The sequence below is a fragment of the Bos grunniens genome, chromosome 27 (genome assembly GCF_055505025.1).
Source record: "Bos grunniens cultivar Pamir isolate PY7600 chromosome 27, Bosgru_T2T1.0, whole genome shotgun sequence".
NCBI classification, from domain to species: domain Eukaryota; kingdom Metazoa; phylum Chordata; class Mammalia; order Artiodactyla; family Bovidae; genus Bos; species Bos grunniens.
In genome coordinates, this window is record NC_141191.1 from 34,974,888 (window position 1) to 34,993,980 (window position 19,093).

The 19,093-nt window shown below is 42.6% G+C and overlaps 1 protein-coding gene and 1 long non-coding RNA gene across 9 annotated transcripts in view; one reads left to right on the forward strand and one right to left on the reverse strand.

Moving 5' to 3' along the window:
- Window positions 1–19,093, forward strand: part of ASH2L (ASH2 like, histone lysine methyltransferase complex subunit) — a 32,916-nt gene that overhangs the window by 5,253 nt on the left and 8,570 nt on the right. For 5 of the 8 annotated variants that reach the window (XM_086380230.1, XM_086380224.1, XM_086380223.1 and 2 more), the window contains 11 exons: window positions 47–135; window positions 398–492; window positions 4,441–4,536; window positions 5,238–5,333; window positions 6,003–6,078; window positions 8,230–8,323; window positions 9,020–9,237; window positions 16,067–16,234; window positions 16,527–16,720; window positions 17,552–17,644; window positions 18,915–19,013. In XM_086380230.1, the coding sequence (XP_086236356.1) occupies window positions 47–135; window positions 398–492; window positions 4,441–4,536; window positions 5,238–5,333; window positions 6,003–6,078; window positions 8,230–8,323; window positions 9,020–9,237; window positions 16,067–16,234; window positions 16,527–16,720; window positions 17,552–17,644; window positions 18,915–19,013 (1,318 nt within the window). Of the gene's footprint in view, window positions 1–46; window positions 136–397; window positions 576–4,440; window positions 4,537–5,237; window positions 5,334–6,002; window positions 6,079–8,229; window positions 8,324–8,863; window positions 9,238–16,066; window positions 16,235–16,526; window positions 16,721–17,551; window positions 17,645–18,914; window positions 19,014–19,093 lie in introns of all 8 variants that reach the window. The other 3 variants (XM_086380228.1, XM_086380229.1, XR_015156201.1) reach the window with 2 other exon arrangements.
- Window positions 13,208–15,500, reverse strand: LOC147343770 (uncharacterized). The gene is made up of 2 exons (XR_015156204.1): window positions 15,278–15,500; window positions 13,208–13,992 (listed from the first exon to the last, which is right to left on the reverse strand). It is a non-coding gene; the product is annotated as an uncharacterized LOC147343770 (long non-coding RNA).

A 19,093-nucleotide genomic window follows, 5' to 3' on the forward strand; every position in this document is an offset into this window, starting at 1 on the left:
CGTGTGTTCAGAGATTCACTAATGTGCGGAATTTGGCGTTCTCCAGATCCTGCCTCCCTTTCATGACCAACTACAGTTTCCACTGCAACGTGTGCCATCATAGCGGGAACACCTACTTCCTCCGGAAGCAAGCAAGTAAGGACGAGCCCTGGAGGGCTGCATGGTGACCTCCTCTGGTAGCCGGCAGAGAAAAGGGATCTGGGCTCAGCCAAGTTGGGGAACCTCTGCCACGAGGCTGGTAGAATTTACCTTGGAGCTTAGCTCTGGATGCCTGCTCCTGTCCATTTTAGATCACATGATGCTGTAGTTGTTAATCTGTGGACCATCTGGTTGAATATTCCTCTGGTGGCAGGAATATATTACTACAGTAACTCTTTCTTCCTTTTTGCTTTTGTAGACTTAAAAGAAATGTGCCTTAGTGCTTTGGCCAACCTAACGTGGCAGTCCCGAACACAAGATGAGCATCCAAAAACCATGTTCTCCAAAGATAAGGTAGAGATAGAATTACTGTCATTGCAATCATGCCAGAGAAGCAGGAGGAACTTCTGAATACAGTGGACCCTTGAACAGCACAGGTGTGAACTTCACTGGTTCACTTACATGCGGATTTTTTCAGTATATACATACCACAGTTCTACACAACTCAAGGCTGGTTGAATCCTTGGGTGTAGAACCATGAATACAGAGAGCCAACTGTAAAACTCTAGGAGGATGTTTGACTGTGGACAGTCCAGTCCCCCTAACCCCATGATTTTTCAAGGGTCAACTGTACAGCCTGACAAGTTCTTTTCCCCCAGTTTCTATGAATATATGACTGTAGATTCAGTGATTCCATTTTTCTCATTTCGTGTGATTTACTAACTTCCTGGTGTGTGTTCATTATGTCATTGGCTTAGCTCTTAGAAGGATGAATCTTTAAATAGTTTTGATTGGCTTTACAGAAGCAAACAATTGTCTGTTCCACGATTAATAATCAGATTTTGAGGTGAACCTTCTCAGCTTAGTTTGAGCTGTTTTCATGGATGCCTATCATAGATTTTGTTAGGGAAAAGGTTGACTTATAAAAAAATATATATATCCTTTATTGTTAAACCACATGACTAAAGTCAGTATTTAAAATTAGATGGTCAGCCCATCCGTGAGTCTTTCAAGACTGAAGCACCCTCTCACCTTCTCTCTCCACATGCTGATATTTTCTATTCTAGTCAATGCTAGCTTTGACCTACAAGATTGATTGTATACCCCACTAATTGACTGCAACCTACAGTTTGAAAGACACTGGCTGGGGACTCCCCCTTCCCTGGTGGTCTAATGGTTAGGACTCAGCTTCCACTGCCCGGGGCATGGGTTCAGTCCCTGATCGAGGAACTAAAATCCCACAAGCCGCATGACTTGACCAAAAGAAAAAGAACAGCACTGGTTGGTATAGGGTGTTTAGTTCAGTTCAGTTCAGTTCAGTTCAGTCGCTCAGTCGTGTCTGACTCTTTGCAGCCCCCTGAACTGCAGCTCGCCAGGCCTCCCTGTCCATCACCAACTCCCGGAGCCTACCCAAACCCATGTCCATTGAGTCAGTGATGCCATCCAACCATCTCGTCTTCTGTTGTCCCCTTCTCTTCCTGCCCTCAATCTTTCCCAGAATCAGGGTCTTTTCCAGTGAGTCAGCTGTTTGCATCAGGTGGCCAAAGTATTGGAGTTTCACCTTCAACATCAGTCCTTTCAAAGAACACCCAGAATTGATCTCCTTTCAGATGGACTGGTTGGATCTCTTTCCAGTCCAAGGGACTCTCAAGAGTCTTCTCCAACACCACAGTTCAAAAGCATCAATTCTTCGGTGCTCAGCTTTCTTCACAGTCCAGCTCTCACATCCATACATGACCACTGGAAGAACCATAGCCCTGACTAGACGGACCTTTGTTGGCAAAGTGATGTCTCTGCTTTTCAATATGCTATATAGGTTGGTCATAACTTTACTTGCAAAGAGTAAACGTCTTTTAATTTCATGGCTGCAATCACCATCTGCAATGATTTTGGAGCCCCAAAAATATAGTCAGCCACTGTTCCCACTGTTTCCACATCTATTTGCCACGAAGTGATGGGACCAGATGCCATGATCTTAGTTTTCTGAATTTTGAGCTTTAAGCTAACTTTGTCACTCTCCTCTTTCACTTTCATCAAGAGGCTCTTGAGTTCTTCTTCACTTTCTGCCATAAGGGTGGTGTCATCTGCATGTCTGAGATTATTGATATTTCTCCCAGCAATCTTGATTCCAGCTTGTGCTCCCTCCAGCCCAGCGTTTCTCATGATGTACTCTGCATATAAGTTAAATAAGCAGGGTGACAATATACACCCTTGACGTACTCCTTTTCCTATTTGGAACCAGTCAGTTGTTCCATTGTTTAGTGAGACCAGTATATTCGGGATCAGACTGAGTAAGGCCTTTTCTGCTAAACAAACAAGTTAGGGCTTAATCCTGAAAGCTGAGGGAGTCATCAGAGGGTCCACCTTGCCCCTGCCCAGCTTTTTTCCTACATTAAAAAGAATGCGTTTAAACAGAGGTGTGCTATGATTAGATTTGTTGCTTGGTTTTTTTCCTTCCAAATTGTTATTTTGAATTTTTCAAATATACAGAAAAATTCAGATACAACAATAAATGCCTGTTTATTCCTTATCTAGATGTGCCTGCTGTTAATATTTTGCTGTGTTTGCTTTATCTACCAATATGTATATTTTCCCGATAAGCTTATATGAGACTTAAGGCTTACAAGTATAATATCTATAAAATTGTAGATATTATACTTTATCCAGTGTTCTCTCATAACCACAATACAATGACCACACTCAAAAGAATTAATGTCAGTGCAGTTTTCTTATAGTTTGTGTATTTTGTGTATACAGTGTACATTTTCTCAACATTATTGTCTAAATAATGTCCGTCATAGCTTTTTCTTCCAGCCAGGACCTGATCAAGGATCACACATTGAATTTAGTTGTAATGTCCCTTTTATCTCTAGAGCAGTTCCTTTTTTCTTTTTGGTTTGCTATGACATTTGAAATTTTGAAGAGCCTAGACAGTTGTTTGCCATGATGTTCCTCAATTCGGATTTATCAACTTGTTTCCTTATGCCTAGGTTTAGCTTAAACATTTTTGGCAAGAATATTATGTAGGTAGTATGTGTTTTTCTCTGTATTCCATTAGGAGACATAAGACATTGCTCTGTTTTATTATTAGTGATCCCAAATGTGACCACTTGATTTCTCCACTGTAAAGAGACTCTTTTTCTTTGTAATCATTAAGTAATTTATGGTTAATACATGGAGTTCGTGTGAATATCTTGTTCTCGCTACCCTTTCAAGCAGTGGTAATTGTAACCACTGATTATCCTAACCTCAATCAGTTAATGGAGTGGTCCTTGTACAACAGAATATATTTATTGGTTACAGTTCTTTTGTAAAGAAGAGCCCCGCGCCGCCCCCTCCCCCGTCCTCCCCGGTCATTGTTGTTGCTATTGTTTGTCTTTAGTTTTAAGACTCGCTGATTTTTATAGTCCATCATGGGATTTCTGGATTTCTGATGCTCAGATCTGACCAGTGTAGCCCCATCCTGGCTGACTTCAGACACTTTTTGATATGTCCCTATCAGTCTGAACTCTTCTTACCTTCTCGAACAAGAAGACGTTCCAGTCTTCCCTTTTCCCTTATACTTCCCCTAATTCAGCCTGGCTCCTTTGAGTAAAGCTTCCATGTTCACGGAACTTAATCTGGTGAAAGACGTTAGTGGTAGGTTGGGGCAGGTGGCCTAGGGTGGGAGGATGTTGGTGACAGAGGATGAAGTTCAGACACTGTGTTAGTCGTGTAAACAGAGGCTGGCGAGGACCACAGTTGGAGCAGGAAGGAGGCCTGATTGGTGAACATTTTCTGGAATTTTAAAGTTCACTTGGTGACTGCTGAGATGTGCAGGTTGCATGAGAAGGATGAGGGTGACTCCGTGTGTCAAACCTGTGATTCTGGGTGATCCTGAGTGCGAAGAGCAAGAATAGAAATCTGCAGAGCAGATTTGTGAGGTGAGGTTCAAGGTCAGTCCTAGTCGCATGGAGTCTGAGGTGCGTGCAGGATGTCCAGGTAGAGATGTCCCCAGCGCGGAGGAGCAGGAGCTCAGGAGAGAGGACACCAGGAGACGAGGGCACATCTTTTCCCTTTAACCGGATCATAAGCCCTGTGTGGCTAAGAGTTGTATGTGCTTGTTTGAAATTCCCCACAACTTACATGTTGTTCACATGCAGTTATATATTCATTCAGTTATTAAAAGATGAGAACCATGTATCTGTCTTTTGATTCTGATGAGATCTTTGAAAATGCAGCAGTTTTGTGTGTGTGTGTGTGTGTGAGCATAATTTTGAAAGCAGCTATAAAAGCTTTAATATATTTTGTTTTAAAAATCAGGATATCATACCGTTTATTGATAAATACTGGGAATGCATGACGACCAGACAAAGACCTGGGAAAATGACCTGGCCAAATAACATTGTGAAAACTATGGTAAGTCAGTTAAAATTGACTAGACTCAACATTTAGAAAACCAGTGTTCCTTGTAAGAATTTATACTAGAAATTATATATATGTATATAAATAAATGGATTTTGTTGGGTGTTTTTTTTTTGATGGTGTTCTCACTGAAATAACGTGATGACTAAGAACAGGAGAACAACAGTATTAAATCTTAGTAATTGTAAATTTTAATGGTTTTCACACTAAATCAGTAAGTCGCATGTAGTCTTAAGTGAAGATGTGGTAGTTTTATGTACACTGCTGAATGCTTTGTCCATTGCACTTTGGCAAGTATAGTTTTATGACTAAATTGGAGACAATTGTTTGATTTAAAAAAACAAACTTTATTCTGTACATTATTGTTGTTAGACTTAGAGCACCTGGGGAGACATCAGCGCAAGCTGTTACCACTGTGTATCTCTGTGAGGTGTGGGGATGAGTGAGTTATGAAGGATGGTGGCTCTCATTTTTTCAAGTTTCTCTACTGTTTGTATTTTTTGACGGTCATGCATTAGTTTTCTAATCAAAGAAAAACAGTACTGGTGTGTGTTGGTTTTTTTTTTTTTTTCAGGGGGCAGGGTGTTGGTGTTGAGATTTGGAGATTACACCTAGGAATTGGGAGTTAGGGGTTAATCATCCATTCAGTGTAAATATAAAATTTCCAATAACACTAAAATACTGTTTCCTTTTAGAGTAAAGAAAGAGACGTGTTCTTAGTAAAGGAACACCCTGATCCAGGGAGTAAGGACCCAGAAGAAGATTACCCCAAATTTGGCCTTCTGGATCAGGTACGTTAATAGGCTTCACAGGCCCCCATTTGATTTTTAAGCCACGGGGACAGAATCAGGCTGTGCTTACATTTGTGTATTTGCCACTTAAAAATGCCTATGACCCAGTGGGCTCCAAATAAATGGTTCTTATTCCATGTGAAGGAAAGAGCGCTCACCTTAAACTGGGAGACCGGTGTGTTAGTTGCAGCTCTTCCTTAAAATGTTGTGACTTGACACATACCATTTGTATCTTTTTAAACTTCCATGTCCTCACTTGTAACACAAATACGCCATTGCAAGTTATTTCTGATTTTCTTTCCACCTCAGATTTCATAGAGATTCAGATTTCTGTCTTTTCTTGTAAAATGTGAAGCTCTAGCCACATTGGGCCTGGATTCCCACAGGGAGGTCTGCCCTTGGTCCTCTACCACCCCTCCTCATTCCCCCTCCACCACCCCCACCCTGGCTCAGCCTGATTCTGAAAGCACTTCCATCCTCACCCTTGGCTGCCTCACACATGTGACTTGCTGATCCCTGAAGCATCTAAGTTTGGGACCTCTGCAGGCTTCAGAGTCTAGGTTGCCATTCTATTAGAATTTCTCCTGGGTTTTTTTTTTTTTTTTTTTAGCATTGCCAGGCTGGTTTGATTAGGTAGCCACCCTCTACAATTGAATATTTTCCCTCTAGGATCTTAGTAACATCGGTCCTGCTTATGACAACCAAAAACAGAGTAGTGCCGTGTCTACCAGTGGGAATCTAAATGGTAAGTGTTTAAATATCTCATGGATGAAATGTTTGTAAGCTATTGAACCCACATGTGCCTAGAATTGGGCAGTTTTTGGGCTGACTCTTAACTAGGTATTTACTAAGATGCTTTAAAGTCCAAATCTCAGTTTTTAGGGGCTAGCCATGGATTTGAGCTATGGTAGTAGAGGAGAAATTTTTGTTACTTTACACCACAGTTTGGTCTTAAGTGAAACATTTAACATAAAGCAAAGTACAATTTTAAGGTCAGATTTACTAAGTTTATATTCGACTCCCCATCTGTATCTTTATAACTAACAATTTAGGTTCACATACTTTGCACTCAAATTTTCCTTAATTCTACTGTTATTTAACTTCCTACCCATCTTCTAATTTTTCTTGCCCTAAATCTTCAGCTTATGCACATGACACCATTTCTGTGTTGACCACCCACTGTAGCATGTTTTTCTGTCTGACCCATCTAAAAGCAGGACAGCCCTTTGCTACTAATGGCAACACATTGAAAGCAGACATAATGGGGAGGCAGCCAGCTCTTCATCTGACATATGGTGTCCTTACCTTCTCTTCTGGAGCCATAGGGTCTTAAATATGTAACCATTTCCACTGTTACTAATATAACTAAGTGTGCTGTTCATCTCTTTATGTTATTTTTCCCCTTTTTGTTACAAGTTGACAAATGAATACACGGTGCCACTTCTGTTCTTACAGGTGGAGCCTCTTTTGGAGGTGAATTCCTCCTCTGTCTTCTTTCAGCCTCTCAGACTTAAGTATTTTGTGGTTTGGAAAATGCTTTTTGCTGAGTTGTGATAGAAGCTGAAACTGAGTTAAGACTGTAAAGCCTTGTGGAGTTGGTGGCAGTAGCACTGGATATGAAACAGTAGTTCCGGTTTAATGTTAGTAATTGGAAGCTTGTACGTTGTCATATTCTGCCTGACACGGCCAGCAGCCCCCTTAGTGTTGCTTGTTTTTTTCAACGTGGATCTAAAACTTGTCTCAAAATTATTGAAATGCAACGCCAATAAAACCTTAATAGTTTTTTGATTACGGTAACAAACTATAGAGATGTTGATGTTTTAACAGTTCAACATTAAGCCTTTTATGAGGACAGGATGACACCTGATATGTTCATAAAAGGAAGTTCAGCATAAATCTGGTCCTGTCTGTGCAGAATATGACCTGCCTTCAACGTCTTGATCCTCTCTTTATTGCAGCAGAACTGCTGATAATTTCCCAGCTTGCCCCAAATTAAGATACAGTACTCCATGCAGTTGTTACATAAAGGTGTTTTCCTGCAGTTCAGGGATGTTTCCTGGAAGTTGGAAAAACAAACTAATTGAGAGGAATGACAACTGGACAGAAATTTCAAAGTACCTATTTAAATGCACAAGGTAGTCTTCCTTGTGGCTTTTAGTATGTAGCTCGTTTTTTTTTTAATTTATAAATTCTTTATTTTCCACAAGCCAGATTCGTCTAACCTAAATTTGATGTGTTGGCACAATTTTAATAATTGTAAAGATTGCTGACTAAATTTAAAGCCGCCTTTCCTGCTTGTGTCATGTACAACCACACCAGATGCCTAGCAGCACTGAAGAGAAACACCTTTTTAGTATTTCTGTTTTTTGTTTCCACGTTTGGTGTACTTCTGTTTTGCTGGAAGTTCAAGTTCAGCGCTTTAGCAGATCCTGTGCCTCTCTCATGTTTATGGACTATGCCGTGTGTAGTTCATGCAAGCGAGCATCCCTTCAGTGAGGATGTTCTCCTTATGGATGTTTGTATTGATTTGAGTGGGAAAAAACTATCCACGCAGTTACTTCCAGCTGTGGGTGTCTGCAGTCTGAATGAGTGAAAATGCATTTGTGTCACATCCTTGGAAAGTGTTCCAGGAGTTGCAGTTCATTTAAGAAGCGAAGGGCACAGCTGTAACCCAGGTTCATTAGTGCTGGGTTCACTGGAGTCGCTGCCAGAACCCAGTATTCTGTGCTGGGAGCCACCCAGCAGACTCAGGCGAACCAGGGTGAAGTCCAGTATGCTTCTGGGAAGGAAATCCTGTGGTGTCACACAAATGCACGCTGGGAGTGTTCGTCCCAGGGGAGAGTCCCACAGGGTGCCTGTCACAGCTCACTGAAAGGGATCTGCCTTCTCTTCAAAGGAGGAATTGCAGCAGGAAGCAGCGGGAAAGGCAGAGGAGCCAAGCGCAAACAGCAGGATGGCAGCACCGCGGGGACCACCAAGAAGGCCCGGAGGTGAACACCCCCCCCACCACGTCAGAGGGCTGCAGAGCCCCTCAGTGAGGCAAGAGATCAGCGTCTGCGGGCACAAGCCTGCCCCTTGTTCTCAAATCTAAACAGATTGAGGGGTCAAGTAGCCCCAGACTAGGTGCCCTGTTCGGGGAACTTGTCTCTAAATGAAACAGCCCCAGGGAAGCACCCTGTGGTGATTGACCTGGGAGTGAAGTTCTGCTAAGGCATCTTGAGAAAGGATAGATGGACCAAAGGCAGTGAAAGAAACCAGTATTGAAGGTCAGCTCTTATACAGTAAACTTTCTGCCTGTCCCCCTCATAGCTCTTCCCTTCACTTTGTTCAGTACTAGGGTGACGAAATCCAGGTCATTTCTTATTCAGACTGGAAACAGGTTGTGGGTGTTCATATCACTGAGTTTCTGTTCTTTAGTCGTAGTAATAAACATGCTGCAGGAAACCGCCCTTGTTCCTCTGCGCCCTGTCTCCCCTGGCTTAGATGCATATTCAGATAAAGTAGTTCTCATTTCCCCATCTTGCCTGCAGAGGGCAGAATGATCTATTTGAATAATGAAAAACATTTGAAGTTGCCGGTGTTCCAGTTGAAACCGAATACAGCAGAGGCCTGTCTGACAGAATTGAAGGCACGTGAGCTAGAGGAGGGGGTTGTAGTTTCTTGATTTTATTTTTTCCTTTCTGCAGTGACCCTTTGTTTTCTGCTCAGCGTCTTCCCCCTCATGGCTACCCCTTGGAACACCCGTTTAACAAAGATGGCTATCGCTATATTCTAGCTGAGCCCGATCCCCACGCCCCTGACCCTGAGAAGCTCGAACTCGACTGCTGGGCAGGAAAACCGATTCCGGGAGATCTCTACAGAGCCTGCTTATATGAACGGGTTTTGTTAGCCCTCCATGATCGAGGTGGGTAAGCTGTTAATGTTTGTGCTGGGCCCTGTGTTGCTCAGAACTACTATCGTCAGCTCTGTCCTGTCTAGAATTAGATGGACTTGCCAATCTAATCCTCACCCCGTCTCTAACTAGGCTCAGCCGGAATGCAGGAAGTCATTTCCTTCTTTGTCTGTCCTTATAAGCTCTAGCCATTTATATACAGATACTTTTTTGTTTTTAATTTTCTATTTTGAACTAATTTTAACTTACAATAAAGTTGCAAAAATAATAGAATTTCCATATTGAAAGTGAAAGTGTTAGTCGCTCAGTCATGTCCAACACTTTGTGACCCCATGGACCATATAGCCTGCCAGGCTCCTCTGTCAATGAAATTTTCCAGTCAGGAATACTGGAGTAGGTTGCCTTTTCCTTCTCCAGGGGGTCTTCCTGACCCAGGGATCGAACCTGCTTCTCCCGCATAGCAGGCAGATTCTTTACCGTCTGAGCCACCAGGCTGCAAAACACGAAATACTAGAACTTTCATATATCTGTCATCAAACTTCTCCTAAGGAGTTTCTCCTTAAACAGCCACAGTACAGTTATCAAAACCAGGAGATGGGACTTCCTTGAAGGTCCAGTGGTTACGAATCTGAGTTTCCACTGCAGGGGGCGAAGCTTCAATCCTTGGCTGCTCAGCGTAGCCAGAAAAACAACAAACCCAGGAGATTAACATTAGTAAATACCATGAATGAAGCTAAAGACTTTATAAATTTCACCAGTGTTCCACTAATGCCTCTTTTCTAGGATTTCACATTGCGTTCAATTATTTCTTCATAGTCCCTTGCAGTGTTAATCAACTACTTTTTGAGTGTTCCTCAGTGAGGGTCTGACTGACTTTTTTTTCACATTTAGACTGTGGTTGTACACTCCTGTAAGAGCAGTGCGCACATGGATCCTTCCTACTGCATCATCTCTATAGGCTTGTGATGTCCGTGTGTCTTGTTATCAATCGTGTGGGCACAGTCATTTGGCTAAGGTGGTTTCTGCTGGCTCTCTCTACTCTCTTTCCCTTTGTAGTTAATACATATCTTAGGGAAAGATCCTTCAAGGTTATACAAATATCCTGTTTCTCTAAAGTTTTGCCCACTAATTTTAGCATCCATTCGTGGATCTTGTTGTTAATGTGGTGTTTGCCTAATCGTTTGCTATTTCTTCTTTTCTCTATTTAATTATTTAATTGATTATTTGTATCACTGTGGACTTAACACATATTTATGTATTTTGTAGGCTATATTTTATTTTGTCATTCAAATTACTCCAGCTTTGGTCATTAGGAGCTTCTTCAGGTTGGTTCCTGTGGGGTTTTGTTTTTTGGAAGTATAATTGACTTAGGATATTAGTTTCAGGTTTATAACATAGTGGTTGGGTATTCTTAGAGATGATACTCAAAGTTATTACAAAGCAATGGCTGTGTTGTCTGATGCCGTACGGTGTATTCTCATAGCCCGTTGGGTTACACATGGTGGTTTGTGCCCCTTGGTCCTCTGCCTGTATCTTGCCCGTTCCCGCTTCCTGCATGCACCTCTGGTAAGCACTAGTATGTTCTCTCTATCTGTGAATCTCTTTCTTGTTTCACACATTCATTAGGTGTTTTAGATTCCACGTAAAAATGATAACAGAATACTTGTCTTTCTCTGACTTATTTCACTGAGCATAATACCCCCCGGGTCCATTTAACATTGTTGCCAGTGGAATCTCTTGTGTCCTGTTGATAAGCCCCCATCGTTTATTTTCCCTTACTTGCGTCACAAGTTGTTTGTTTCTGGTTCATCTCACGTTTTCTATGCTGCAGGCCAAGTATCAGCTTCTTCTCCAGGGAACCCAGATTCCTTTGATTGGGGAAGCAGCCTCAGAAGTGAAGATGTGAGCGTTCTGTATGCTCGCCGTTGCGGGGTGGTACTCCGGGCTCCCTCGGTGGATCCAGGTGGAAAATACGTGTCTGCGTCGTAACGGACACACGTACATGGCCTGTACCGAGTTTACTCTGCCACCTTGGATTTTAATCAAACACTGTAGGGTCTGCAGCCATAAAATTAAAAGACGCTTGCTCCTTGGAAGGAAAGCTGTGACAAACCTAAACAGTGTATTAAAAATCAGAGGCATCCCTTTGCCAACAAAGGTCCGTATAGTCAGAACTATGGTTTTTCTAGTAGTCATGTATGGATCTGAGCATTAGACTATAAAGAAAGCTGAGCACTGAAGAATTGATGGTTTTGAACTGTGGTACTGGCAGAGACTTTGTGAGTTCCTTGGACTGCAAGGAGATCAAAACCAGTCAATCCTAAAGGAAATCAGTCCTGAGTATTCATTGGAAACACATATGCTAAAGCTGAAGCTCCAATACTTTAGCCACGTGATGTGAAGAGCTAACTCATTGGAAAAGATCTGATGCTGGGAAAGATTGAGGAGAAGGGGACGAGAGAAGACCAGATGGTTGGATGGCATCATTGACTCAGTGGAAATGAGTGAGCAAACTCCTGGAGATAGTGAAGGACAGGGAAGCTTGGTGTGCTGCAGTCTCTGGGGTCACAGAGAGTCAGACATGACTGAGAGATTGGAAAACCACCATAGAGTCATCCAACCTCCCACCTTTCTGTTTGTAACTTCTTTCTGGAGCAGTGAGAAACCTGACTCTAATTATCTACAGCACATTTTCTTACTTATTCATGTCGAATGTGCACACAGGGTGGTTTGAGAATTGCAGACCACTGTAGGAAGCATTCACTAACGAGATTACAGCATGTGTGTACAGCTCTTTCGGTCTTGGCCTTGCACTGTCCCGTGTGGATACTGTTGGCTTAGTTCTTTTCCTCCTCACCTCCTTCAGCGTGGTCACAACTTTCATTTGTGATACAGGTAGGCTTACTTGTTAGTGTTGGTATGCCATTGGGGTTCTCCTGCACACTGGGGGCGTGTGTGTGTGTGTGAAGGGTACATGTGACATTACCGGGGTTCTGAGAATTACTGCTGTTCACTGAGGTTTGCTCAGTGTCACTGCCTCCTCAGCCCTGCTGCCTGCCCTCATTTCTTCCTTTTCCCCTGCTGCTTTCCCACCCACCTCTGCACTTAGCCAGGCTCTTTAGTTTCTAGTTCATCCTGGCTGTGTTTTTTCTGCACAGACGAGCACACACATGTATTTCCTTTGCTCCTTGTTTTTTTGTACAGAAAGGCAGCATACTGTAGGGAGTCTTGCATTTTGCTTCATGCAGTTACTCCAGACTATTTCAAAGAGCTCGTCCACTTTTTTTTTTTTTTTTTAGCTTTATGATATGCCATTATGTGGATGTACATGGTGTATTCAGCTGCTCTGAATATAGGCATTTAGGTTGTTGCTAGGATTTTGGATTGACAGAGAAGCAGTGGATAGCTTTGGGGTGTGTGTGTGTGTATTATTGGTGGTGTATTTTCCAAGGTAGAATTCTAGAAGTGGAATTGCTGAACCAAAATAAGTATATATGTAGTTTTGTTCAATATTGCCAAGTTTCCCTTCAAAAGGTTGTGCTGGTTTGCATTTCCACCAGCAATGTAGAGAATGTTTGTTTCCGTATAACCTCACAAACAGAAGATTTCCTAGGTATTAATTTTGTCCCATCTGAGAGGTGAGAAGTGGAGTCTCAGGATTTTGTGTTTCTTTGAATGTTATTTTCTTGTTTGAGTTGTTACCTTGTGCATTAGGTTTGTGTTTTTTTATTTCCCCTGTTTCTGTTGGGAGTTTGATATTTTGTCTCTTCATATGTTAGGGATGTTAGTTAGCCCTTTGTCTGTGGTGTATTTTCTCCCAGTTTGTCAGTTGTCTTTTGACTTTGTGTATGACTTTTTTGAAATGTGAAACTATTTTTTTAATGTATAATAGTTCTTTTAATGGCATAATTTATTCAGTTACTAGAATAGCATTCATTATCCTGTAGAATGGGAAAGTGAATTTAAAGAAACTACTGTTAGACAGGTGTACTTCATGAATTTTTTTTTGCTGTTTTTCTGGAGTATTAATGCAAATTCCAGATAGCATATTATTTCACCCATAAATATCTCAGTATTTATCTCCAACAAGGATTTTTAAAAACATAACCACTATGCCATTGTGTTACCTAATGAAGGTGAATAATAGTTTCTTAATTATTCCATACTCAGTTCACATTTCCATGGTTGTGTAAAATATGCCTCTTTCACTTGTTTCTTTTAATTAAATCTGAACACATCCATATAGTTATTTCATTAGGAAGCTGTTCGTTCTTTCTTTCTGTTTTTTTTAACTTTCTAATTTTTTCAAAATTTATTTATTTGTTGGCCGTGCTGGGTCTTTGTTGTCGTGCGAAGGCTCCTTGTTGCAGTGGCCTCTCGTCCTGAAGCCTGGGCTGCAGAGCACGCGGGCTTCGGCCGTTGTGGTGCGCGGGCTTAGCTGCTCCGAGCATGTGAGATCCACCTGGACCAGAGATCGAATCCCTGTCCCCGGCATTTGCAGGCAGATTCTTAACCCCTGGACCACCAGGGAAGTCCCCTTCATTATTTCTTGAATTGATGCTAAAAGCTGTAACTCTTGTACTGATGCTTGTCAATCAAAAGTGAAGGAGACAGTGAAGTCACTGGGACGTAACCCCTTGGGGTGATGAACCGTTTAGGATTGACTCCTGCTAGTGACAAGCATGCTTTGAGAGTAGGGAAGGGCCAGATAAGCGACGTCCGGGTTTAAGCAGTGATCCTTGTCTTGTTTCACTATTAGCTGTAATTCTGGAGGGGAGAAAAAGAGAGACCATGGGCCCTTAGCAGTGACTTGTTAGAACTTAGTGCAGGGATAGTAGTGGCTCCTGCTGCCTGTGCTGAGCCTTTTAAAACTTAACCGTCTATATAGTATCTTTTAAACTTTATTTTGAAGTTATCTCAGATTTGTTTATTATTTTTTAAAGAAAGTGAAAGTGTTAGTTGCTCAGTCGTGTCCACCTCTTTGCGACCCCATGGACTGTAGCCCACCAGGCTCCTCTGTCCATGGAATTCTCCAGGCAAGAATGCTGGAGTGGGTTGCCGCTCCCTTCTCCAGGGGATCTTCCCAACCCAGGGGTCAAACCTGGATCTTTTGCATTGCAGGCAGATTCTTTACGATCTGCTCCACCAAGAGAGCCAAATTATTACTATTTAAAAAAAATATTTCTGTATTTATTTGGCTGTGTCAGGTCTTAGTTGTTGCGTGCTGGGTCTTCACTGCAGTGCCCGTGGGCTTAGTTGCTTCATGGCGAATGGGATCTTAGTTCCCTGACCAGGGATGGCACCTGCATCCCCTGCATTGCCAGGCAGATCCCCAGCCCCTGGACCACCAGGCAAGTCCCCTCAGATTTATTTCTTAAGAAAGTTGTAAGAACTATAGGAAACTTGTTGGTTTTTTTTCCCTGAACCGCTAGAGAGTAAATTGCCATGATGCCCTTTCAACCACTGAGAGGTTTATTTTGTGTTTCTTACAGACAGGACGTTCTCTCTGTGTCATCTAGTGCTGCACAGTGATCACTGTAACACTTAGCAGTCTAAAGCGACCAGTGTTCATCAGCCCACGGTTTCTGAGGGTCAGGAATCTGGGGGCAGCTTAGCTGTGTGGCCTGGCTCAGGAAAACTCAGGAGGTTGTCATCAAGCGCCTAGCTGGGGCCGACAGGTCTCTTTCCAAGACGGCTCAGTCACGCAGCTTTGACAAGACGCCCTCAGATCCTCACTTGTGGTCCATAGACTGCTAATTTGTCCTCATCCCTGGAAGCTATGGAGAATTCCATGGACTGTATAGTCCGTGGGGTCACAAAGAGTTGGACACAACTGAGCGACTTTCACTTTCACTGGAAGCTAACTTCTCCCAGAGCAGGTGATCAGGGAGCCATAATGCGTTTGACCCATCTTAAAGTCAGACAGTCAACTCTAACTTCGTTTTATTTGGAAATTGTCACTAAATTCATTCCACACTCAAGTGGAGAGAAATTAGACTGCATCCCTTGACAGGAAGAATATCAAATAACTAGTAGTTATTTTTACACTTACATTCCTATGGAACTAGTACACAACCGCCGAAGGCAGAAAGTCAGCGTCTGATTACTTCCATCCCATCCTCAGATGCAGTGCAGGTTTCTCCAGATGATCTGGTGTGTCCATTATAGCAGAAGCATCCAGTTGAAAGTAATTTGCTGCATTTAGTTGTGATTCTGAATTCTGCTTCAGCCTGGAACAGTTTCTTCACCTTTCCTAGACTTTGACCTTGACACTTCTGAAAATGAAGAGACCAGTTATTTTACAGAGTATCCCTCAGTTTAGTTTCATCTGGTTCCTCGTGATCCAGGTTCTGCATTCTCGACAGGAGAATCACAGAAATGGTCGCACGTACTGCGTCCTGTCAGTATGGTCCTCATATGTGGTCATAGATGGTGTTCACACTTGGGGAGCTGAGTGCAGGACATAGGACGATTCTACTATTTTTGAAAGTTTGAAATTGTTTCAAATAAAATGTCTTCTAAATCCTGATGATTTAGTCACATATCAGGTTCCAAACACAGTTGTATTTTAGGGAATAGTATAATTTAACCTGCCATCTTAAATAATCATATATAATAACAAGTGGCTGCTTGACAGCTTTTTTCCTTTTTCTTTCTTTCTCTGCCTTCATCTGTATCTTGAAGTTTTTAATTCCTAAACTAATATTTCAAATTCCTGGCTTGATATTTCTGGTTTTTAATTTTGCTTAACTGGAGGGTAAGAGACTGTGTTTTTGTGGCTATTGTCTCCAAAGTATTTCAAATAAGTTGCAGGCTTTTCTTTTCATCTCTATCACTGTAGCTCCCCAGTTAAAGATCTCCGATGACCGGCTGACTGTGGTTGGCGAGAAGGGCTACTCTATGGTTCGGGCTTCCCATGGGGTTCGGAAAGGTGCCTGGTACTTTGAAATCACAGTGGATGAGATGCCGCCAGACACTGCCGCCAGACTGGGCTGGTCCCAGCCGTTAGGTAAGCCAGGGCTGTGATACAGACATGGCGACAGGTGGAGAGGTGTCCACCATCTGGTTGACCGTCATGACTTTGGGGCTTATTGGATTTTGTGGGCATAATGTTCAATTCCTAAAGGTTTAGGTAGGTTGAAGTTCCTAGGAATATTTTTATAATTCATTGCTTGTGAGAAATAGTTTGTTAGCAGTTTGACAAAATTCGTAAAAAATTAAAAAGGAGTAGAATCTTTTCTTTCAGCAGGCCAGAGTAGACTTGCAGTCCTGACTTGCTGTGTATGTTCTTATTGGAACAGGTAACCTTCAGGCTCCCTTAGGTTATGATAAATTTAGTTATTCTTGGCGGAGCAAAAAGGGAACCAAATTCCACCAGTCCATTGGCAAACACTACTCTTCTGGCTACGGACAGGGAGACGTCCTGGGATTTTATATCAACCTTCCCGAAGATACAGAGACAGCCAAGTCACTGCCCGATACCTACAAAGATAAGGTGAGTCTGTCCTCCTGAGAGATCCCTGGGTTTGAAGACCAGTGGCAGCCAATACCTGCAGCTGCATGTTCTCTTGATGCTTATCTTTCCCAATATTTCATTTTGGAAATTTTAAGACATAACACAGTTCAAAGAATTTAAAAGTAGGTGTCCAAATGCCCAATACCTAGACTCTGCCATTATCGTATATTATCCAAGGACTTCCCTGGTGGTCCCATGGGTAAGAATCCACTTTGAAGTACAGGGAACAGGGTTTGATCCCTGGTTGGGGAACTGGGATCCCACATGCCGCAGAGCAACCAAGCCCGTGCTCCACAACGAAGATCCTGTGTGCCACAACTAAGAACTGATGCAGCCAAATCAGTATGCAAAAACCATGTTATCCATTCATTCCTCTACCGACCTGGTCACCCATTAATCCATGTTTTTTTAACCCCCACCAAGTAACCTCTGCCAAGTACTTCAGAGGGCTTCCCTTGTGTTTCAGCTAGTAAAGAATCCACCTGCAATGTGGGAGACCTAGGTTTGATTCGTGGGTTGGGAAGATCCCCTGGAGAAGGGAAAGGCTACCCACTCCAGTATTCTTGCCTGGAGAATCCCTTGGACAGAGGAGTCTTAGTAAGGGCCTTTTATGAAGATGTTTAATAAGTGTGTACCATCTGGTAATTCTTAAGATGCACGTGGTTCAAAGTATAACAAACCTGATTCTGCAGAGATACTAATTTTGTTCAAAACACAAAGACTCATGCTATTTATGTGAATCTGGCTGTTTTTTTTCATGATGATGTAGCTGCTGCTTCACTGTTCCTTTTCTCTCTCTCGGTTTTCAAGGCTTTAATAAAGTTCAAGAGTTATTTGTATTTTGAAGAAAAAGACTTTGTGGATAAAGCAGAGAAGAGCCTAAAGCAGACTCCTCACAGTGAGGTGAGTCATGGTCATTAAATGTCAGAAGTAGAAGAATTTGTTCTCTGGGCCCAAGCCCCTTGTTATGAAAGTGAGGGGACTGAGGCCCACGGCGCAGTGGAGGGATTTCTGCTGATACAACAACAGCAGGGCCAACACACTCTCCTGCCTGCTGTGCTTGGTTCTTCCTGGGGTGCCTGCTGCCACGAGAAGGCTGACCTGGGTTCTTGGAGAAAAGGATATAAAACAGCAGCTGAATAAGCAACGTCTGCAGGCAGTCGAGGAAGCAAGTCAGAGATAGCGGTCCTTTATCAAAGCAGGGAGCAAGTGCAGAGGGGTGAACCCTGGAGTAGGACATGCTGGCCTTGCTATGTGACCCGGGGCAATAGGAGCTCTGATGCCTTATTCATTGTCTTCTAGAACTTTCCCCACCTCCCTTCTCCAGGGTTGCTGGGAATATGTTTGTCCAAGGTTACAGCACAATCAAAGAAGGGCTGGTGCATCTGGACCAACCACAAGGGCCAAAAATAGAAGGTGGGAGAAAAGTCCTGAGCTGGGGACACTCCTCCATAAAAATGCTGTGAAGCCACCTGTGATTGACAGTAATAGAAGCAAATGTGGGGGAAAAAAAAAAAGAAGCAAATGTGGGAGAATACACTTAGGATTCCGCTTGTTTTAGGGAAAAGTAGTGAAGGCAAGCAGTTAATTGAGCCAGAAAATACAGCCAGGTGCAACATAGCTGTTCCTGGGAAGAAGAGATAGAGAACGGTACTTCAGAAAAAGCAGCTTTTCCTGAAGTCCATCTCAGGTGGTTAAGAGAGAAAATTCAGGATAGTTTCAAGAAAGAAAGGATAAAGGAGAATTCTAGGACCTTGACAGAAGACCTGCGAGATTTTCAAAGTAGAAGTGCAGAAGGGAGGACCTGAGTGAGGCAAGGGAAGGGGACAAATAAATAAGCTTAAAAGGGTGTTGCTCCAAGGGGCCAGTGGAAGACCAGCTACTTTTTATAAATATAATGAATAACAAAGTGGAACTATTTGGTGTAAGTAGCATAGGAATTCAGAAACAGATAAATGTAAGCACTTGCTACAACAATGCATGTAGATATGCAGTGAGAAAACCTAAGATATTGCATAATAAGTGTCAGCTATTGCTGTTAAATGAGCTATGCTATTCTTTGAATTCCGTAGTCGTGCTGCCCACAAACCGCTAGTAAAGTGTCCTCCAGCAGAGTTCATTTTAGTGTGTTCTTTTTTGAAATTCTGAAGTAAAACCATGGTTTTTGTTTCAGATAATTTTTTATAAAAATGGTGTCAATCAAGGTGTGGCTTACAAAGACATTTTTGAAGGGGTTTACTTTCCAGCCATCTCCCTGTATAAGAGCTGCACGGTACGTACCCTCTGTTCATCCTGCGAACATGGCTCGAGAGAGATCGGTGAGCCGCTGTGGTCAGAGAGCCATGAGCTGGG